The sequence below is a fragment of the Macrobrachium rosenbergii genome, chromosome 23 (genome assembly GCF_040412425.1).
Source record: "Macrobrachium rosenbergii isolate ZJJX-2024 chromosome 23, ASM4041242v1, whole genome shotgun sequence".
In the NCBI taxonomy this organism is placed as follows: Eukaryota; Metazoa; Arthropoda; class Malacostraca; order Decapoda; family Palaemonidae; genus Macrobrachium; species Macrobrachium rosenbergii.
The window spans coordinates 24,395,995-24,420,994 of NC_089763.1; the positions used below are offsets into that span (position 1 = coordinate 24,395,995).

General features: G+C 34.5%; 1 protein-coding gene across 1 annotated transcript in view; it reads left to right on the forward strand.

Moving 5' to 3' along the window:
- The window catches only part of LOC136851046 (processed variable antigen-like), a 166,174-nt gene extending 149,941 nt beyond the window's left edge, over positions 1-16,233 (forward strand). The window contains exons 7-8 of the mRNA XM_067125015.1: positions 14,684-14,816; positions 16,169-16,233. Coding sequence (XP_066981116.1) covers positions 14,684-14,816; positions 16,169-16,233 — 198 coding nt within the window. The remainder of the gene's footprint in view (positions 1-14,683; positions 14,817-16,168) is intronic.
- Positions 16,234-25,000: the final 8,767 nt, after the last annotated feature.

A 25,000-nucleotide genomic window follows, 5' to 3' on the forward strand; every position in this document is an offset into this window, starting at 1 on the left:
AAATGATATATATATATATATATATATATATATATATATATATATATATATATATATATATATATAAAAATATATATAAATGATATATATATAGGGAATTATATATATATATATATATATATATATATATATATATCAGAGATAAATGAGGAAGGAATTCATTTTCCTCCTCCTCCCTCCTCCTTTATTCCAGAATCTGGAAGCCAATATATTTACAAAAAATTACCCAGGGATTTAAAGGGGATGAGAGGTCTTTGACCTTCCCCCTCTACCTCAAGGGAATATCTTCATAGGTGAACTAATGTATAATTTAATGGCACGTTCATTGAACAATTACTATTTTACGATTTTAGATACGTATACATATAAATATATATAAAATATGTATATAATACATGTATATACACATATATATACATGTATATATTCAATAAAGATTACATGCTTTCCAGGAATAACAGCCTCATTGTCAAGTATCCGTCGAATATTTATTGAATAAATATCTCCGCTAGATATTATCCAGTTTCAATGAGGTCCTGCTAGTAATTGTACTATACACATTATAATTGTGTAAGTGATAAAGTTAGTTTATATATATATATATATATATATATATATATATATATATATATATATATATATAATTTAGATGATTACTGGAAGTACCTAATTACATGATCTCACTGCAATGTATTTATGCAAGTACAGAGTAAAATGATTGAGTCATCTACCCTCTTTAATTCAATTCTTCCCTTAATTACTCTTTCATTAACGATATTAATCAATTTCTTGCTCTTACATACTTATAATAATAGTCTTCATTGTTTAATTATTTTCAATTATGAGAGAGCGGAACGAAAATTTCATTACAGGAAGTAAGTAAAAAATGCGCCGACGTTCCTTCGGCGCAATCAAGTTTTCTGTACAGCCACTACAGCGTATAATGGAGGCCACCGAAAATAGATCTATCTTTCGGTGGTCTTGGTAATGCTGTATGAGCCGCGGCCCATTAAAATTTAACCAGTGCCCGGTGGTGGCCTATTCTATATCGTTGCCAGAAGCATGATTATAGCTAACTTTAACCTTAAATAAAATAAAAATGACTGAGTCTAGAGGGCTGCAATTTGGTATGTTTGATGATTGGAGGGTGGATGATCAACATAACAATTTGCAGCCCTCTAACCTCAGTAGGTTTAAAGATCTGAGGGCGGACAGAAAAAGTGCGGACAGGAAAAAGTGCGGACAGAAAATATGTGGACAGAAAAAAATTGCGGACAGAAAATGTGTGGACAGAAAGAAGTGCTGAGAGAATAAAGTACGGATAGAAAAAGTGCGGAAAGAATAAAGTGCGGACGGACAGACAAGGCCGGCACAATAGTTTTCTTTTACAGAAAACTAAAAGCATCTGAATATCCATCGGGAAACTTTGTACTAATTGGTGTGCTCCAGAATATTGGATCTAGAACGTAATAAACATTTTCTTTCTTTTAAAAACCCATCCACTTCTGCGGCAGGAACCTTAATGAACTGATAGATAATTGAGAAAAGTACGGTTCTTCAATATAGGTTATTTCATCATAACAGTCGTGGCTCCCAGACCTGTCATTCAAAAAGGCCTTTTTTTTTTAACTGATGATATCAGCTCTTAGTTGACTGAATAAACTTCAGCTATTTCTTTGAATGCTCTCTCTAAATCGTGAGTATTGAAATAAGTAGACACTAGTCTACTTACATTTATATATATATATATATATATATATATATATATATATATATATATATATATATATATATATATATATATATATATATATATATATATTATACATATACATATATTTATATTTTTTATATACTGTATATATATTTATATATAGACAATAATAATATATATATGTACACATATATACATACATATACATATACATATATATATATACACATACACATATACACACATACATACATATGCACATGTGTGTCTATGTTCCCACTCATCCACATGATATTCACATAGGACCGCACAGCAGAAGCACCATACGAAAACATCGGCAGACCGGAAACAAAATTACGCAAAACACATGCAAATCACAAACAAGGCTTCCCTTGCTTCGCATCAAAGAAACCCGCCATTGAAAGGTGTCGGTAATTTGAAAGGGGCAGACAGAAGAAGTTCGGACAGCCATGTTATTAGACCCAGACACACGGAGGGGAAAGAAAATGAAGAAAATTTGTCTGCAAACAAAATGACAGAGACATGAACCTGACGTAATTTAATTTTCTTCACGTCCGTCGGATGTTTACTAATTTTTTTCATTAATTGTAATTTCTATTATGTATTATATACGTCATGGTTTCTCTGGCGTTGCACGAGGAGAAATGCGGCCTTGATTAAAAATTGTGAAATATGAAGGGAAATGTTAAGAAAGCTCTTGATTTTTAGAATAAAGAAAGTTCATGCCTTTAAAAGTACTTGCATAAAATTCGTAAGATAATACATGAGAAGTATATATAAAGAAATGGGTGTCAAGAATATATATATACACACATTATATGTATATATATATATATATATAATATATATATATATATATATATATATATATATATAATAAATATATAAATATATATACATATATATATATATATATATATATATATATGTATATATATATATATATATATATATACACATATGTACAGTTACATATATATATACACACATATATATGTGTGTGTGTGCGTGTGTGTATGTGCGGCTTCCGTAACAGCATGCCAACTCACTGAGCAAGTCTCACAAAACCAATGTTTTCGTTTTTATTTCCAGAAAGGACTGTAAATATTTGTACGGTACAATTTTCACGAGAAACATTCCGCGTGTTATTGCAGCAGAATATATTCCGCAAATTTCCGTTGTTGGTATTTCACAGCATTTCATTGATTTCTCCTTTTTTATTCCTTCCTTCCTTTCTTCTTTCCTCTTTCCTTTCTTTCTTTCTTCCTTTTTTTTTAACGGCAGACCATTAATCTTGTCATCAATCATCGCTTCCGCTTCAATCCTACGTCAAGCCTGCCTGTCGGGTGATAAAACGTGTATCGGTTTTTTTTTCGATGGAACTTTTTCTTTTTCCTGTCATCTTTCTTACCGTCTCTCTCTCTCTCTCTCTCTCTCTCTCTCTCTCTCTCTCTCTCTCTCTCTCTCACACACACATACACACACACACAAACTAACAAATCGCCAACAATCAGTTACTTTAAAGCGAAAAAGTTAAAATGTGGTAACAGAATCGAGAAGCAGGCTGAAAAGGCGCCATCGATCTTGTATATTTTGAGTCTGTTGGATGTGATGTATAAATCATTTCCTTTTTCTGTTTGCTGCTTCTGTTAATAAAGGTTGCAATACGATCTACAGGACTTGCACGCATATAATACACAGTGCATTCGATGCTGAAACCGATATATATATATATATATATATATATATATATATATATATATATATATATATATATATATATATATATATATATTATATATATATATATGTATATATATATATATATACATATATATATATACATATATGTATATATGCACATACATATATATATACATATATCACACACACCAAATAATATAAAGTGCATTCGATGCTGAAACATATATATATATATATATATATATATATATATATATATATATATATATATATATATATATATATATATACTGTATATATATATATGTATATATGCATACATATATATACATACATATATCCTAATGCAAACTAATACACAGTGCATTCGATGCTGAAACCGTCATATATATATATATATATATATATATATATATATATATATATATATATATATATATATATAGGTTTATATATATATATATATATGAACATATATATATACATACATACATACATACATACATATATATATATATATATATATATATATATATATATATATATAAATCATACAATTTAGGTTATGATGAGGTCACTCAGCGCTGAAAAGAAAACTGAGAGCAAGAGGTCTGTAAGGTGTAACAAGCGGAAAACCTCGCAGTTGCACTACGAAGCAATTGTTAGAAGAAGGTTAAGGAAAGTAAAATGGAAGAGAGAATATGAATGGAGGTACAGTAAAAGGAATGAAAGGGGATATACATAATGGTCACAGTTTCATTCGGCGGTTATCTAAAGTTTCTACAAAGATCAATAGATAATTTCTGTAGATACCCGAAGTACGTTATGTACTCTCGGCAAGTTTGTGTTCATCGCTAAATATAAATAAAAAATATAAGTAAATTATTAAAATACAAGTTGAACTGTATTATGGCAGTAATACATTGCATCTTCGCTTGAACGTCTGAAGTTCCAATTTCACGACATCCTCAGGAAGGCTGTTCCACAGTCCAAAGGTGTCAGGGATAAAGGACCTCCTGAATTTGAAATATTAAACTCAACTCAAAAGTGAAAGATATAACAAAAACAAGTAAATAATGCGCCGAAGTTTCTTCGGCGCAATCGAGTTTTCTGTACAGTGTATAATCAAGGTCAGCTCAAATAGATCTATCTTTCGGTGGTCTCGGTATAATGCTGTATGAGCCGCGGAACATGAAACTTTAACCACGGCCCGGTGGTGGCCTATCTTATACCGTTGCCAGACGCACGATCATGGCTAACTTTAGCCTTAAATAAAATAAAAACTACTGAGGCTAGAGGGCTGCAATCTGGTATGTTTGATGATTGGAGGGTGGTTGATCAACATACCAATTTGCAGCCCTCTAGGCTCGGTAGTTTTTATGCTCTTCGGGCGGACTGAAAAAGTGCGGACAGAATAAAGTGCGGACAGAAAAAAGTGCGGACAGAATAAAGTGCGGACGGACAGACAAAGCTGACACCATAGTTTTCTTTTACGGAAAACTAAAAATTAACCACCGTTTACCCGGAAGGAAAAATGTCTGCAAAATGCAAATAAAATTTCATTCAAATCCGTAACTTTTCAATCTGGTATCAAAACAAATCGTTTATTGTCCGTATGATGAATATAAATATGAATATAAATAAGGATATTGCTTTTTTCCACTCGCAGAGCGTAAGTGCCCCCCCCTTTTTTTTTTTGCTATAACAAACATTTGCCTGTGTTTTTTGCCATGAAAAAATTTTACATTTGCTTTCCAAATGAGCTAAAGGTCCTGTTTGTTCTTCTCTCTTCGCAATTTCCAAGTTGTAAAATTGGTGGAATGTAAATTTGTAGGTTATGATTAAAATGGATAAACTGGAAGATATGAATGTTGCATTATCTAGTCGTTTGGTAAAGTGGTTAGCGTCGTGGCATGCCACTCAGATGTCGCAGGTTCGCGTCTCACCCAAGGCGATGAAAAATCACTGGCTCTGTATCATGATCAGTTACTGTTGCAGTGTGGGGTCTGCGGTGGGAGGTTGAAACCAACATTCTTTGGAAGCTTGAATTTCAAGTCAATGGCCCCTTTAGTGTGTTTGTTCCATGTGAATAAGTTTCACATCGAATCTCAGCCTGGCATCAGAATATCACCATTTCTGTCTTAATTAGGATTGAGGCTTAGTAGTATCAAGCGTTTCTGAAATGTGAAGATTTAGAGCAGTTAAGGTAGCACTCTGTTTATTAAAAATGACGTCACTGTTGATCTGCATACTACTGGTCAAAGTGTTATTAGTATTTAGCAGGCAGGTAACAAAAAGAAAAAAATAACAATTAAATGACAATAATAATAAATTTTGTGAAGTTGACATGGCATTGTGGTTTTTAAACATAACATAAGTTAATCTTCATGCTATTGGTCAAGGTATTATTTAATAAATAAGAATAACCACAAATTTAGTAGTATATCAACATTCCAGCGTAGAAAAACCGAACCAAATGAGTAAGTACAAAAAAAAAAAAAGACGGCATTATGGTTTATAAATATGGCAGTTAATATTCGTGCTACTGGTCATGGTATTATTAACAGTTTAGTAAGCATGTAACACCAATAACTTGTCGTAAACGCCACTAACCACAAATTCTATAGTGTACCAACATTCCAGCGTAGAAAAACTGAACCAAATGAGTAAGCACAAATAAAAAAAAAGAAGCTTCACTCTTGACCCTTTTCCCCAAGAGTGAAAGGATGAGTGCTTGTTCGAGATAAACAAGAAGCCAATCGACTAATGGACGCTGAAGCCATTCCTTCCGCTCATCGAGAGAAGTGTATTGAGTTCACAGAGAAAATTTACTTCTTAGTTGTCTGGATCGTTGGAAAATTGCTAATATGTTTTTTTTTTATTGTTCTTATGAGTTGTTTTTTATTTTTTTTTTTGTGGCCTCTTTCGATGTTTACGTAAGGAAAGTATACGATAATTTTTTTTTCGGGCTTTTAAATTAGTTAAAATCAACACGAAAGCGCTTCATGTATTTTCCAGTGGCCTCAGTGAATGAGTGTATGTGTGTGTGTGTGTGTGTATATATATATATATATATATATATATATATATATATATATATATATATATATATATATATATATAATATATATTATATATATATAATACATATTATGTATTATGTGTGTATTTTATATATATATACATGAATATATATATATATATATATATATATATATATATATATATATATATATATTATATATATATATATATATATATATATATATATATATATATATATATATATATATATATATATATATATAGAGAGAGAGAGAGAGAGAGAGAGAGAGAGAGAGAGAGAGAGAGAGAGAGAGAGAGAGAGAGAGAGAGAGAGACATATATATACACACACACATACATACATATATATATATAATATATATATATATATACATACCGTATATAAACATACATATACATAAACTACGTTTCCTTCCATTCGAACACGACCCATCCCTTTCCCCTCAATGTTTACGTGACGAGAAGACGAGAGAGCACGCGCGCACACACACACACACAACAGGGCGCACATCATTACGATGCAGATTCCCAGGGCACGATTCTCGAGAACAAACGTGCAAATGCCAAGACACACTCCAGTTGGCATTCAGGGCTGAAAAGGGTGGTGGCGAAAATTGAGCTTCTGTGGATTTTTTCCTTCGCTGCGTAAAAAAAAACAAAATAAAAAATAAAAAGAATAAATAAACAGAAAAAAGGAAGGCTACGATCCATGTAGATCTTGGCATACAGATGGCCTGAAAATACCTCCTTTGCTGTTTTGCTGGTGTTACTCAAGAAGGGGAAGGGGAGGGGGGGAGAAAAAGAGTTTGGGGTGGGTGGGGAGGGGAGGGGAGAAATGGGACAGGAGCAATAGAAACGGTTTTCGTCATAACAGAACTTAAGACTCTTTCTCTTAACATTATTATTAAAATTGTTATTTTCAAAATTATTAGTATTAATTATATCGCTCTTGTTACAATAATTTCGTAATTCCATGAAAATATGTCCTTTTTTATTACAATTCAACTATAACACGCTTTTGACTCTTCATTGAAACCAAGTACCTTTTTGACTCTATTCCAATTTCCCTGAGAGAATTTAGAAATTCCTACATTTTTTCCCTTCCCCCTAATCCAGACACCTGCGTAATATAATTCTGCTCAGAAAAACGACATAAATTCCCTTCAATTCCTTTCCTCAAGGGAGCCATTTTTTTCCCTTTTGTCGTACCGGAAATCGTCATTAGTTCAGAGTGGTCAATGTATCCCCGCCCCCACCCAACTGTCCTTCTGCCAGTATCCCACCCCTATCCCACCAATGGTCTACCTCCTTATATCTCATACCCTCTGGATATTTCTGGCTTTCGTTCTAATATAAGGGGTTCCTTATAGCTCTCCTATAAGGAGTCTAATATATCATGTCTTTTATATAATTCATTGTTGGTTAAGAATGATAATGATAACATTTCTCAAGTTCGTCGAGGTTTTTTCGCTATAAAGTGTATCAGACTGAGTGAGGTTTTCGGCTACAAAGTGTCTCAGACTGAGCGAGTTTTTTGGGCTGGAAAGGGTAACAGACTAACCTAGTTTCTTGGTTGGAAAGTGTATCAGACTGGGCGACTTTTCGGCTAGAAAGTGTATCAGACTGAGCTAGTTTTCTGGCTGGAAAGTGTATTAGACTGAACGAGTTTTTTTTCGGGGGAGCGGGCTAAAAAGTGTGTCAGACTGAGCGGCTTTTTTGACTGGAAAGTTTATCAGACTGAGCAACTTTTTGGAAAGTGTATCAGACTGAGCAAGATTTTTTGGCTATAAAATGTCAGACTGAGCGAGTTTTTGGCTGGAAAGTGTATCAGACTAGCAGTTTTTTGGCTGTAAAGCATTTCAGACTGAGCGACTTCTCGGCCAGAAAGCGTGTCAGACTGAGCGAGTTGTTTGCTTGTTAAGTGTGTCAGACTGAGGGCATTTTTCTTTAGAAAGAACATAAATTTGAATAAGTTTTTCGAAAAAAAAAAAATGTTGGTTTTTCGCCTGTGAAAAACTTTCGTTCAAGAAACTTATTCATTCTAAATTATTTTTGTGACCCGGAATCATCATCACCATCACATCACCATAATCATCATCATCACTTCAGACCCTGAAGTGGAAAAAAAACCAACAATAACAACCCCAAATCATAAAAAAGAAAGACTGTTTCTTCTTACTGACCTTAAAGGCCACTGTGGGCAAGTAATCGAAGGATTTTATCATTTGGTGAAACTAATTCACGTGACCCAAGAGACACAGATCTCCTCACTCGCTGGCTGCTTCATTTCCCGTGGGATTATGTTTTCAGTGTTTTTTTTTCACTCACATATTGTCTCTTATGAGCCGCAAGTAACGTATATTTGCTTATTTCCATCTTTATTATTTTTATTTATCCTGCTATCCATGTGCTTCGTTAATTCATACTTTTGTTACTCTCTAATTAATCGCATTCCAAGATATAAAATACATTCTGTTGTAATTGTATATCTATTTATACTAATTATATCTATTTATTTATATTATATTTATCTATATTTATTTACATTAATTAACTGAAATTATGCTCTTTCCTCTATCCTCATCTTTTTGTAAATAACATTCCGATGCAAAGCTCGCCAAATTGCAAATGAAAAAAAAAGAAACAATCTAATTTCACAGAGTGATCGCTTACCAAACCCAATTTTCTCAGAATGATTTTTAGCCTTCCTCTTAAAACTGTTGGGGCAGGAATAATGAGACGAGGGAGAAACAGTGCCCTGAATATTGCAAAGAGATTTGTGGAAACCAAATAAATACGTAGAGAACTGGAGATAGGTCCCGCTATCGTTGACTTACGAGCGAACGAACGCACGGCAATTTCCAACCCGCGGAAAATAATTTCGCAGTTTTGGGGTAACTGGAATACAAAAATACAAAATTCAGGGCCAAGCGCTGGGGACCTATGATGAGGTCATTCAACGCCCAAAGGGAAACTGAGAGTAAAAAGGTTTTAAAAGTGTAACGAGGAAGAAAATGCAGTTGCACTCTGAAACAATTGTGGGGTGAGGGTTGAGGAAAGTAAATGGAAGGAGGAGAATATGAGCAGAGGCACAGTAAAAGGAATAGAAGGGGTTGCAGCTAGGGGTCTTAGGAAGGGACACTGTAAAAAACCTTAAGTAATGCCTACAGTGCACCGCGTGAGGTGCACTGACGGCACTAACCCCCTACAGCTTCCGGAGTTTTACTATTTACTGATTTTTAAAATGACTGATTTTCTGTGTTTTTTTTTATTGCAGAAACTTATTTTTAATTTTTTATAAATTTTACAGTTATTTGTTGTTTCTAGGTCATACTGAAAATTATTTAAGTGTTAAAGGATGATGTTTTTGCTGATATTAATGCTTTATATCGTACTTGATTCAGGATAACAAAAAATTCGCTCTAATAATAGTTCTAACAAGAGGAATTTACTCCACGGGAAAATAAACCATTTGGCATCTTTTCCAACAAAAACTAATTTATCTAAGTGCCAAATAAACCAGTTGGTGTCTTTTCCATTAAACACAAACCAATTTATCTAAGTGCTTACATTATATCATTTTACATTTCCATTAAGACCAACCTAGCGAACCAGCTCGACAACAATCGAGAGCAGGCAATATTTAGGATTAATTCCAAGCCAGCATTTTGCCTCCCTCCGATATATATTTTTCAAGTTATGTTATTGAATAAACTGCGAGGTAAATCTGTTTATGGGTTTAAACATTTTCTCTCTTTCGGGATCAGCGACTTCTGCCCTTCATTAAGCGTTATCAATTATAATAATTGGAGTGGAATTTCAGCCGGGCTTATTTCGTTCCCGATCGTAAATATGTTCGGATAGCCCCATTAAAATGAAGTGTTATCGCTTTTGCGCTGTTCATTTGGAGACGTGAGGAACGCGGCCGGTTGGGGACAATAATTGCGCAGTTGATAAGTTTGTTTGTACTTGAAGCTTACTGAATTGAATTGAATTGAATGTAGAATTTAGGCCAAAGGCCAAACATTGGGACCTATGAGGTCATTCAGCGCCGAAGCAGAAATTGACAGTAAAAAGGTTTGAAAGGTGTAACGGGAGGAAATACCTCGCAGTTGCACTATGAATCAATTGTTAGGAGAGGGTGGAAAGTCAGATGGAAGAAAGAGAATATGAAAGGAGGTACAGTAAAAAGGAACGAGAGGGGTTGCAGCTAGGGGCCGAAGGGACGCTGCAAAGAACCCTAAGTAATGCCTCTTACAGTGCACCGCATGAACGCACTGGGGGCACTAGCCCCCCTACGGGGTTGAAGCTTACCAAAATGGGAGGCAGAAATTAACAGCTGGAAACTTTTTTTTTGTTTTTGTTTTCATTTCCTCCATCGGCCATCTACTACCGAGAGTTACAAGAAGTTAATGAATTAGGTACATGTTAGTCAGGTTTTATAATATAGCAGGCGTGTAGTTTACAATGGAGAACCTTAACAGAACTGCTCCGTTAAATGTCTGCTCACCCTCATGTCTTCTACGGTCTCCTTGTGACCCACTTTTTTTTACCCGTTATTTATCGTACAGCCATCCCGTAAGTACTTGACACTTTGGACCAGTCACAAACAAGGGCTTCTGATCATTCATAAACAAAGACAAGGGCTTCTGACCAATCATAAACAAGAATGAGGTCACTTTTTAAGCATAACAAAATACCCTTCAACGTTGTAACATTCTATTCGAAGAGTCAAAAATTCTCACGCCGTAGTTGGTGGAAAAAAAGATATGGGATCTTCGTTGCTTGCAGAAATAACGAAGCGATGTTTACAGCAAACAAGTAAAAAATGCTCCAAAGTTTCTTTGGCGCAATCGAGTTTTCTGTAGAGCGTATAATGATGTATGAAACTCTCAGCCACGGCCCATGAAACTCTCAGCCGCGGCCCAAGAAACTCAGCCACTGTCCGGTGGTGGCCTGTGTTGTTGGTACCTATAGCGTTGCCAGAAGTACGATCATGGCTAACTTTAACCTTAAATAAAATAAAAACTACTGAGGCTAGAAGGCTGCAATTTGGTACGTTTGATGTTTGGAGGGTGGATGATCAACATGCCAATTTGCAGCTCTCTAGCCTCAGTAGTTTTTAAGATCTGAAGGCGGACAGACAAATAGCCATTACAATAGTTCTCTTTTACAGAAAACTAAAAATGCACGGATGACCCTCGTACGTTAAGCCCTCCTGATTAAGAGGAATATGAAACAAGATTATGTAACGGAAATTGGCTACGGTGACACTGAGTGAAACCATGTGATGCATTGCTAGAATTTACAATAATTTTCAAAACTCGCATTGCTATAGCTATTAAGAATACGAGTCATTCAAAGGTGGCTATTGCCATCGACTGAATAACACGAGCCATTCAAAGGCTAAAATATTCTGTGGAACGAGTTGACGCCCGTCAATGTTGCCGGATTTACAAGGCTTACCAATCATAATTTGGTACTGCAATTATTGAGTCACATGGGAAAACAGCAATATTCTATTAAGCGACGGAAATCAAACCCATTATGTCCATTTTCAAACGAATTTTTTGTTCTGAATAAATAATGTGGATTTTTTGTTGTATTTTTTTTTGTCGTGTTAATTCTACAAATTGTTATTATTTTAATTTTGTAAATGTTGATTGCATATTTATGCATAAAGGTCGCTTTTGTCACTTCTCTATTCACTCACTATATCGCCATTTTTTGTTTAAGTATTGAATATAATTTTTTTCAATTTTTGAGTTGTCTGCATCGATGGTGATTTTAGAATTGACTTCCTACAACTAAGTAACAAGTGAGTCTCTCTCTCTCTCTCTCTCTCTCTCTCTCTCTCTCTCTCTCTCTCTCTCTCTCTCCCCTCCATACACTCTGGATGGTGAGAGACAGTGAGTCTCTCTCTCCCCCTCTCTCTCCCCATACACTCTGGATGGTGAGAGACTGATGGCTCTCTCTCTCTCCACTCACTCCTGGATGGTGAGAGATAGTGGGGCTCTCTCTCTCTCTCTCTCTCTCTCTCTCTCTCTCTCTCTCTCTCAGGATGATGAGAGAGAGACTTGAGGATGTCGTGCAATTGGAATTCAGAAGTTCAAGCGAAGATGCAATGCATTCTACGCTGACACAATTCTCGTTGTATTTTAATAATCTACTTACAATTCTACGTATTTATTTATTAATTTGTTTTCTTCTTTTTTTTAATTATTAATCTCTTCTCTTTGTATTTCCCATTACCTTCTGTTGTTTCTTTCTAATGAACACCATATGCTTTGGAAGCATGAATTTCAAGTAAATGGCCCCTGCGGTGGACTTGTTCCATATATACAGGGTTCATCTTTTGAATAATAATAATAATAATATAATAATAATAATAATAATAATAATAATAATAATAATAATAATAATAATAATAACAAAATATTCATATTAGCAAGGGTTTTGCAATGGAGAAAATCCACAGTATGTATGGATACTAATATACTTATTTTTAAATGTATTTGTACAAATATATAATGTAGATTTGTTTCTCCTATAATAATAATAATAATAATAATAATAATAATAATAATAATAATAATAATAATAATAATAATACTCTGCTGAAACAAAAGTCAATGACAAAATCACCGTCGATGCAGATAACACCAAAAAATAAAAAAAATGCATAGTGGACAATTTGCCAAAAAAAAAGAACAATACGTACAGTAGAAACCTCCGTTTAGCACGTGGATTTTAGTTTTCTGTAAAAGAAAACTATTGTATCGGCTTTGTCTGTCCGTCCGCACTTTGTCTGTCCGTCCTCAGATCTTAAAAACTAATGAGGCTAGAGGGTTGTAAATTTTTATGTTGTTTATCCACCTTCCAATCATCAAACATACCAAATTGCAGCCCTCTACCCTCAGTAGTTTTTATCTTATTTAAGGTTACATTTAGCCATAATCGTGCGCCTGGCAACGCAATAGGACACGCCACCATACCACCGGGCCGTGGTTGAAACCTCAGGGGCCGCGGCTCATACAGCATTATACCGAGACGACCGAAAGATAAATCTATTTTCGGTGGCCTTGATTATACGATGTACAGAAAACTCGATTGCTCATCGCATTTTTTACTTGTTCCAAATCTTGACCTCTTTCAATGTGTCCGTTTCTTCTAGCAACGCTATAGGACGGGCCACCACCGGGCCGTGGCTGAAAGCTTCATGGACCAAGGATCTCATAGCATTCATTATACACTGTGCAAAAACTTGACATTTATCTCGTCAATTCTGAGGTCACCAGCAAGAGATCATCAACATATTCATGTACTGAAAATGAAAAATATATCCTGGTGTTATTCCTCGATGTTGGCATTCTCGAGGCAAAGGGTTAATTGAAATTCCACAGATAGGACTGTATCGGGAGCCCATCAAAGGGAACACTCCATCTCTCGTTCATCGCGGACTGAATTGCATGGCTACAGAAATACAGTGCCTGTGCTATGTGTGTAGTTTTTTGTATAGCTTGACGAATGCACACAAGCATACTATATACAGTATATATGTATATGTATATATACATATACATATTAAATGTATATATACATATGCATATTATACCATAATTTATACCATAAATTATATATATATATATATATATATATATATATATATATATATATATATTTATTTATATAGATATATATATAGAGATAGATATATATAGAGATATATATATATATTATATTTTCAGTCGAGAAACAAGCCAGTGCTTTATTTTTTAAAATATAATATAATTAAAATAAAAAATGCTTTAGCCCAGGATGGCGCTTGGCATGTTTCTCGACTGAAAGGCGCATATGTATATGTATACGTGTATGTATATGTATATATATACATAAATACATACATACATATACATAGTACCATACTGAGTATATAAAATCAAATACAAAACATAGAGTTAATCCTTTTATGGGTACATCACGTCCAGACGAACTGAGAGAGCAGAGTACAACCCAAGAAACATTCCCTCGGAACCATTTCAGCTGAGCAGGCACCGGTCAAAGAAGAGAACAGGTAATAAAAAGGGCCTTTATCTGCATCTCCATAAAAGAAGAAGAAGAAGAAAAAAAAAGATATTCAAAGAAGCTGTTTAGATCTTCAATATTTCCCAATCCCAGAAAGAAGAAGAAGAAGAAGAAGAAGAAGAAGAAGAAGAAGAAGAAGAAGAAGAAGAAGAAAGAAAGGAAGAAAAAGAAGAAGAAGAAGGAGAAGATAGATGGATCGCCATTTTCATCAACGGAGAAGCAACAAGTTGTTATTTTTCTTTTAATTTTCTTTTACTTCCTTTTAATTACAATTCCTCATCTAAAACCGACATTGATTCTGTCATGTGATAATTATTGGATGCGAGGCTCTCATGAATCTTACAGTCATTTTGTAATAATTCATTTTGTAATGATTTATCCGCCAGTGTCTCACAGGATTTGGATAATCCTGGTGTCACCGAAAATACGTTCTGTAATTTTCTTGCTACAGGGTGGAATGAAAAATGTTGTCTTTGGTAAGATTCATGTTTTTCCGATGTGCGCAAATATAAGAGTTTTTCCTTTTGTAAAATAAATTACCCTCTTTTCAATGCATTATTCACTTATTAATAAATATTTGAAGCACGAACAGTATATCTTAATTATCAATGCATTACTATATAGTAATAAATATATATATATATATATATAATATATATATATATATATATATATATATATATATATATATATATATATATATATATATATATATATATATATATATATATATACAGTATATATAATTGTATATTAATGCTGAGAACTTGTTAGCAAAATGTATGCATGCATGTATATACGTACGTCCCAAAAGAGAACTATTTTTCATATTTTTCAGCAAATAAGAGTAAAAAAAAAATTTTTTTTCAGCAAATAAGAATAAAAAAAAAAAAAAGAGAAATTTGTTACACTGATTCAGCACAAGTGTCGGTCAGCCCCTAATATACGCAGCAGCAAAAATCTTTGACAATAAAGCATAACGAATTTTTACCGAGACAAAACAAAAAGTCAGGTTTTCTAGAATTACCGGTACCCAAAACCTAATTCAAGTACTTCATATACTCTGTAATTGTCAGCATTATTGTTTTTCGATTAAAATCCCGTAAAGGGGTAGTACAAACAGTGCACCTCAGGCCGTACACTGTAGGCATGACTTGAGATTTTTTGCAGTGTCCCTTTAGCCCCTAGCTGCAACCCTTGTCATTTCTTTTACCATACCTCCGTTCATATTCTCTTTCTTCCATCTTACTTTTCACATTCTCCTGACAATTGTTTCAACATTATTCTTAGCGCCGAATGACCTCATAGGACTCAGCGCTTGGCCTTGGCCTAAGATTTGTGTATTTCAATTCCAATTCTTCGATTAAAAAGCCGTCTGCTCATGTAGGTTCTAAAAAGCTCTAAATATTTATAGACCAACTTGATTTGGAGTCAACTTGAAAAGACTGACGGACAGTTAGTCTCACAAACTGATGACTTCGGCGCAAGCAAAAATTTCGCCGTACAGCTTATAATGCTGTATGAAACTGTACAGCCATAATGCCATAGAAACTCTCATGCAACCTCATGACCTTTCAGCCACGACGGTGGTGGCCTGTGTTGTTAGCACGTATAACAAGTGCCAGATGCATGATCATGAATAGCTTTAACAGCAAATAAAAAAAAATCTGAGGCTAGACGGATGCAATTTGGTATGTTTAATGATTGGAGGGTGGATGATTAACATACCAATTGCAGCCTCTAGCCTCAGTAATTTTAAGATCTGAGGCGGACAAAAAGTGCGGACCGGACGAACAAAGCCATCTCAATAGTTTCCTTTAACAGAAAACTAAAACTGTCCGTTGGAATGCCTGCTCATTAAACGAGAAACAGACGGACAGACAGAGAAAAATAAAGATAATTTCATAGGCAGCTTCAGTTAACAAACGTCCACGTTCTCTATTCCCTGTATATTCCCAGTCAAAATAGAACAGGAGCATTGTGAGATCAGAAGAAAATCAAAAAAGCAACTACAGCATGAATACTTCCAAAGTTTTCCGCCTATACACGCTTCCTCCTATCAAATTATGACAGAGAGAAACAACGGAATTAATAACGGCAATGGAATTCCGAAACAAAACGCTGGAATATTTAATCTTAAGTTATGGATGTCGCAGGTTGCCTCTCTTCACTCCCGAGCGCCGTCATACTGAATAATCCGTAGCATTTTAACTAACGAGTCTTGTCCTGTTTAATGGCACCACTGATAGAGTAATTAACTTATATTATTTTTTTAAAGCCCATAGCGAACAGAGACTGACGCCATAAAGCCATCACTCAATTATGATTTAATCTCCCGTCATTCACTTAACGCTAATTGGTAACCTAAAACAAATTACCATATGATAATTATCTTCATTAAAGTGTCATTTACAACTTGGATCTTCATCTCTTCATAAAACGCTTTCAAAGGCTCCGTCACTTAGTCATCGCTACCGTATGGTTGTTGATCAAAATTAGCTTAATTTTTTCCTCTAAATATAATTCAATTATGCTTCAGTATCATCTGTCGCAGCCTTCACTGGATAGCCATCAATATTCACTAGTCATTAGCCATTCTTTCGAGCATTTACTGAACACTGATTCTTACTGCTATGTATGTATTATGTATATATGTTTCTTTGTATGTATGTATGAATTGACAGGTCAGAGGCCAAGCACTGGGACCTATGAGGTCATTCAGTGCTGAAACAGAAATTAACAGTAAAAAGTTTGAAAGGTGTAACAGGAAGAAAACCTCGCAGTTGCACTATGAATCAATTGTTAGGAGAGATGGTAAGATGGAAGAAAGAGAATATGAAAGGAGGTACAGTAAAAGGAACGAAAGGGGTTGCAGCTAGGGGCCGAAGGCACGCTGCAAAGAACCGCATGAGGTGCACTGACGGCACTAACCCCCTATGGGGGTATGTATGTATGTATGTAACCGCGAATTTGTTATTAATGCACATTATCACAATCCATACAATTTTCTCTTATTAAAGGAGGAAAGGAAGAATTTTTTAAAATTCTCGCTTAAGAAAGGAAGAAAGGTTGGATTTTTAAACAAATTTTCTCTTATTGAAGGAGGAATGGATGAATTTTAAAAAAATTTCTTATTAAAGGTGGAAACGATGAATTTTTTTTAAATCTCTCTTACTAAAGGAGGAAAGAAAGAACTTTTAAAAATTCTCTCTTATTAAAGGAGGAAAGGATGAATTTTTAAAAAATTCTCTCTTATTAAAGGAGGAAAGGATGAGTTTTTAAAATTCTCTCTTACTAAAGGGGGAAAAGATGAATTTTTAAAAATTTTCTCTTATTAAAGAAGGAAAGGATGAATATTTTTAAGTTCTCTCTTATTAAAGGAGGAAAGTATGATTTTTTTAAAATTCTCTTATTAAAGGCGGAAAGGGTGAATCTTTAAAAAATTTCTTATTAAAGGAGTAAAGAAAATTTTTAAAAAATTTCTCTTATTAAAGGAGGAAAGGATGAGTTTTTTAAAATTTTCTCTTATTAAAGGAGGAGAGGATGAATTTTTAAAAATTCTCTCTTATTAAAGGAGGAAAGGATGAATTTTTAAAAATTCTCTCTTATTAAAGGAGGAAAGGATGGATTTTTAAATATTTACTCTTATTAAAGGAGGAAAGGATGATTTAAATTCTCTTATTAAAGGAAGAAAGGATGAATTTTTGAAAGTTCCCTCTTATTAAAGGAGGAAAGGATGAATTTTTAAAAATTCTCTCTTATTAAAGGAGGAAAGGATGAATTTTTAAAAGTTCTCTCTTACTAAAGGAGGAAAGGATGAATTTTTAAAAATTCTCTCTTATTAAAGGAGGAAAGGATGAATTTTTAAAAATTCTCTCTTATTAAAGGAGAAAAGGATGAATTTTTAAAAGTTCTCTCTTACTAAAGGAGGAAAGGATGAATTTTTAAAATTTCTCTCTTATTAAAGAAGGAAAGGATGGGTTTTTAAAAGAAATTGTCTCTTATTGAAGGAGGAAAGGAGGAATTTTAAACAAAATTTCTCTTATTAAAGGAAGGATGAATTTTTAAAAATGCTCTCTTGTTAAAGAAGGAAAGGAACAATTTTTAAAAATTCTCTTATTAAAGGAGGAAAGGATGAATGTTTAAAATTCTCTCTTATTAAAGGAGGAAAGGATGGATTTTTAAAAATTTTCTCTTATTAAAGGAGGAAAGGATGGATTTTTAAATATTTTCTCTTATTAAAGGAGGAAAGGATGATTTTTTAAAATTCTCTCATATTAAAGGAAGAAAGGATGAATTTTTAAAAGTTCCTCTTATTAAGGAGGAAAGGATGAATTTTTAAAAAATTCTCTTATTAAAGAGAAAAGGATGATTTTAAAAGTTCTCTCTTACTAAAGGAGAAAGGATGGGGTTTTTAAAAATTTCTCTTATTAAAGAAGGAAAGGATGGTTTTTTAAAAGAAATTGTCTCTTATTGAAGGAGGAAAGGATGAATTTTAAAAAAAATTTCTCTTATTAAAGGAAGGATGAATTTTTAAAAATGCTCTCTTGTTAAAGAAGGAAAGGAACAATTTTTAAAAATTCTCTTATTAAAGGAGGGAAGGATGAATTTTTAAAAATCTCTCCTATTAAAGGAGGAAGGGATGAATTTTTAAAAATTCTCTCTTATTAAAGGAGGAAAGGATGGATTTGTAAAAATTCTCTCTTATTAAAGGAGGAAAGGATGAATTTTTAAATATTTTCTCTTATTACAGGAGGAAAGGATGATTTTTTAAAATTCTCTCTTATTAAAGGAAGAAAGGATGAATTTTTGAAAATTCCCTCTTATTAAAGGAGGAAAGGATGAATTTTTAAAAGTTCTCTCTTACTAAAGGAGGAAAGGATGAATCTTTAAATATTTTCTCTTATTAAAGGAGGAAAGGATGAATTTTTAAATATTTTCTCTTATTAAAGGAGGAAAGGAGAAATTAAAAAAAATTCTCTTATCAAAGGATGACAGAATGAATTTTTTAAAAACTTTCTTATTAAAGGGGGAAAAGAATTAATATATATATATATATATATATATATATATATATATATATATATATATATATATATATATATATATATATATATATATATATATATATAATAGAAATGCATCAAAAATAAATTTCCACAAAATCCCATTAACGAATTATTATTTGATTTTAATGACCAATATCTCTGTTTAAAAAAACATCCTAATTTTTTCCTGACAAACGATTTTCATTTAGGAGTGAATATGAAAAGTGAATTAAGTCTCATTATGCATAATTAGTGCCGTATAAATGACACACGTCTAGTCTTGAGGGAAATTTCTGGGAATGGCTGGAATCAGGAAAAATAAAGAAGTTTGGAGTCTAACGTCTCTCTTGGAATTCGTGCTGGGAACGTTTTTTTTTTTTCTTAGCACGACAGAACGTTTATTTTTCGTGCACGGAAGAGCGTTTATTTTCGTTCTTAGCACGAAATAACTCTAATTTTCGTGCACGAAAAAACATTTATTTTCGTGCATGGAAGAACGTCTAGTTTCGTTCTTAGCACTAACGAACGCTTATTTTTCGTGCAGGAAAGAACGTTTATTTTTGTTCTTAGAACGAAAGAACGCTTATTTTCGTTTTTCCTAGCCCGAATGAAGGTTTTTTTCATTCTTAGCACGAAAGAACGTTTATTCTCGTGCACGAAATACCATCTATTTTTTCTTAGAACGAAAGAACGTTTTTTCGTTCTTAGCACGAAAGAACGTTTATATTCGAGCATGAAAGAAAATTTTTTTCATACTTAGCACGAAATAATTCCTTTCCGCGCACGAAAGACAGTTGATTTCCTTTCTTTGCACGAAAGAACGTTTTATTTCTCTCTTAGCACGAACGAACGTTCATTTTTCGTGAACGACCCTCGTGAGAAACTTCTCGACAGATGTTTAATTAAACGTTCAACGTTTGCATACAGAAGGATGCCGGGCTAAAATATTGAAGACTTTTACGCTGGATAAGAGAATTTCACATTTTACTAGAGAGGACCCAGGGTCCGGTTCGGGAAGAATTTTGATTAATATCGCCCTAGGGTGACCCTCGCGGGGGAGAGAGAGAGAGAGAGAGAGAGAGAGAGATAAAAACTACATGAGAGAGAAACTACATGACTGGGAGAAAAAAAACTAAATAAGAGAGAGAGAGAGAGAATGAGGTGCTCTATAATGAATGTATAAGGTATTTTATCTTCCTTATTTTCAAAGTTCATTTGATTTTGATGATGATAACCTCTTTAGCAGCTGTGAAACCTTAACAAACATAAAGTTACTTTCATTCTTGTGCTTATACAGAAATAGCCATTAAAAAATTATCATGTTTAGAAACCAATCCTCTATTTTTTTTTTTCAGAGAGAATTAAGTCTCAATAAGGGCTGATCTCGGATAATCACTCGTAATCTAACCAAACTGCTTTTATTTTATTTGCATCATTTTACCCGTGAAATAATCTGGAAAATTATTACATAAATTTTCTAGATTATTTTACGGGTAAAAGGTTATCATCAAAATCAAATGAACTCCTTTGAAAGTAAGAAGGATAAAATACCTTATACATTCATTATAGAGCACCTCATTCACAGGAGACGCACGGCAATATTGTGTGCTTCTCTTTCTCTCTCTCTCTCTCACATGTAGTTCTCTCTCTCTCTCTCTCTCTGTCATGTAGTTTTTTTCTCTCTCCCTCGCTCTTGTAGTTTTCTGTCAACTCTCTCTCTCTCTCTCTCTCTCTCTCTCTCTCTCTCTCTCTCTCTCTCTCTCTCTCTCTCCTCTCTTTTTCTGTGAACTCTCTCTCTCTCTCTCTCATGTAGTTTTCTGTCAACTCTCTCTCCCTTGTCATGTAGTTTCATCTCTCTTTCTGCTGTGTAGTTTCTCTCTCTCTCTCTCTCTCTCTCTCTCTCTCTCTCTCTCTCTCTCTCTCTCTCTCTCTCTCTCTCTCCCCCGCGAGGGTCACCCTAGGGCTATATTAATCAAAATTCTTCCCGAACCGGACCCTGGGTCCTCTCTAGTAAAATGTGAAATTCTCTTACCCTAATTCTCTTACCCTGTGTAAAAGTCTTCAATTATTACATAATCTTCCAGATTATTTTACCTGAACTGGATTATGGCGAGTAAGATTTTAAGACATTTTTGAGTAAACAAATTTAAGCCTTCACAGAGATCAGGAGTTAATTATTTCTTCAACCAATCAATATGAAACGATAAAATCGGTTAGGATTCTAAAATGGCTAGAGAGAGAGAGAGAGAGAGAGAGAGAGAGAGAGAGAGAGAGAGAGAGAGAGAGAGAATGATATTCTTGCCTCTAATTATAAATTGATTCCTTTCTTTACAATTCAGGATTCTAAAATGACTAGAGAGAGAGAGAGAGAGTTAAGTTAAGTATACCTTAGTTTACAGAGACCAGCTGATTAACAGCTCTTGGGAGCTGGCCGGAAATTAGACTTATTTCTACGGCTAAAACCAGCTGGTTATCAGCAACGGACCTACAACTCTTCAATCCAACCACATTATAGGAGAAATGAACTCCGGCACCAGAAACAAATTCACAACTCTTTCATCAGCCAACAGGCCGGGGAGATCGAACTCCAGCCCAGCGAGAGAGAGTCTGTCCTCAATTACTCAACGAATCTTTTGAAGAGAGAGAGAGAGAGAGAGAGAGAGAGAGAGAGAGAGAGAGAGAGAGAGAGAGGAGAATATTTCCTTTTGGACAATTACTACAGAATCTTTTGAAGATAAAGAGAGAGAGAGAGAGAGAGAGAGAGAGAGAGAGAGAGAGAGAGAAGAGAGATGAGAAAAAGAGAGACCTCCTTTTGGACAAATGCTACAGAATCTTTGAAGACAAAAGATGAGAGAGAGAGAGAGAGATTTGGTATGTTCGACGATTGGGGGGTGGATGATCAACCTACCAATCTGCAGCCCTCTAGCCTCAGTAGTTTTTAGGATCTGACGGCTGACAGAAAAAGTGCGGACAGAAAAAAGTGCGGACGGACAGACAAAGCCGGCACAATAGTTTTCTTTTACAGACAACTAACGCTGGGAAATCAGAAATCAGAAGTGACTTCGAAACTGACCTATTCAATAGTGGCAGGTCCGAGTTGACTTCCTTTTAGAAATCACCATGAATCCGATTTACGATATATCCAGACTTCCTTCCCTACCCTTCATAATGCCTCTTTTGTCATAGTTTCTCCGGGACCCCTCGCTCCGAATATCCTGGTAAATGAGGAGAGGGAGCTGAAGGACACGTCAGTCAACCCCTTTTCCACCCCTTTACCTCTGTTAGGTCAGAATTTGGCAGCCAACGTAGGCTGGTGGAGGAGCCAGACTATTATTGTTTCAGCAAAGGCCTCCTGTTGATCATGAATTTCCTGCACCCTCCCTCGTGACATTACAGAACAGAATAGAATATAGAATTTAGGTCATTGGCCAAGCCTGAGGGGACCTATGATGACGTCATTCAGCGCTGAAAGGGAAAGTGAGAGTAGAAAGGTTTGAAAGGTGTAACAAGAGGATATCCTCGCAGTTACACCATGAAATAATTATTAAGAGATTGTGGACAGACAAGATGGAAGAAAGAGAATATGAATGGAGGTACAGTAAAAGGAATGAAAGGGTTGTAGCTAGGGTCCTATGGAAGGGACGTTGCAAAGAACCTTATGTAATGCCTACAGTGCACCGCACGAGGCGCAGTGACGGCACTAACCTCCTACGGACTAGTAAAATTATGGAAATAAATTGAACTCGTGTATCTAAGATACTTTTACACAGTAACCATTAAAAAAATAAAAGGTAAATTTACAAATATTAAACTATGAATTTACCAACTTACGCAAATGAATATACGAGTATAACATTGTGAAAAGTGTATTATCCAAGACATTTTTACAAATAAAAATAGAAAAAAATAAAAGATAAATCTACAAATATTAGACTGAATTTACCAAGTTTTGAAGACGAATATATAAGAGATTAATCTTCGGATGGGGTCTCTGGCGCCATTTTCTAAAACTAGGGTAGAGTCAGTTACGTATTAATGGTACCTCCGGGATTCTGGAGGAAAAAAAGCCCTTCAAAATCAACCTGGATTGTCATTCAAGAAAGCAGAAGACGCATTTTATATCCATGATATAATTCATATAAGACTGAACCATACTCGGCAAAATCCAAAATCCAAAAAAAAAGAAAATAAAAACTCAGGATATATACATATTTTTTACCAAAAGGTAGGTCACTTCCCAATGAGACTTTCCTTTCCTCGGTATCTTATTTAGGCATTATTTAAGGTTTTAGCAGCGTCCCTTCGGCCCCTAGCTGCAACCCCTTTCATTCCTTTTACAGTACCTCCGTTCATATTCTCTTTCTTCCTTCTTGCTATCCACCCTCTCCTAACAATCTTGTTTCACAGTGCAACTAGAAGGTTTTCCTTCTGTTGAATTGAATTGAATATAGAATTTAGGCCAAAGGCCAAGCACTGGGACCTGTGAGGTCATTCAGCGCTGAAACGGCTGAAATTGACAGTAAAAGGTCTGAAAGGCGTAACAGGAGGAAAACCTCGCAGTTGCACTAGGAAACAACTGTTAGGAGAGGGTGGAAAGTAAGATGGAAGAAAGCGAATATGAAAGGAGGTACAGTAAAAGGAACGAAAGGGGTTGCAACTAGTGGCCGATGGCATTATGCAAAGAGCCTTAAGTAATGCCTACAGTGCAACGCATGAAGTGCACTGACAGCCCTACCCCCCTACGGGGTTTTCCTCCTGTTACACCTTTCAAACCTTTCTACTTCCAACTTCCATTTCAGCGCTGAATGACCTTATAGTTCCCAGCACTTGGCCTTTGGCCTAACTTCTACATTCAATTCTATGCGATAATTTAATTCTAGAATTTTTCTTTCGCGCCATCAACCGTCAATAACTGAATGTACATCTTTCTATTTCCGTATGCTTCGAGAATATGCTTCGGTGCATTTACTCAGCGATACATTAAGTGTTTGTTTATATTCGCGCGCACTGGCCACTCTGCCATAATGAACGCATTCATAATTGAATGCCTTGGTCTTTTTAGGAGTGAGAGGATGGGTAGCGGACGATGTTTGCACAAATCTGCTGCGTTTCCATGAAGCAATCTATTAAGGTTGCATTGGGTTGGGATTCCATGCTTTACTTTTATATTTCATTTCATTTGTTTATTTGATTCAGTCGTTCGTTCTTCTTCTTCTTCTTATTCTTCTTCTTAATTTTACTTATTTGCATCGTGAAATATATTCTAATTTGTACATAATTTAATATATATATATATATATATATATATATATATATATATATATACATACATACATACATACATACATATATATATGTGCAT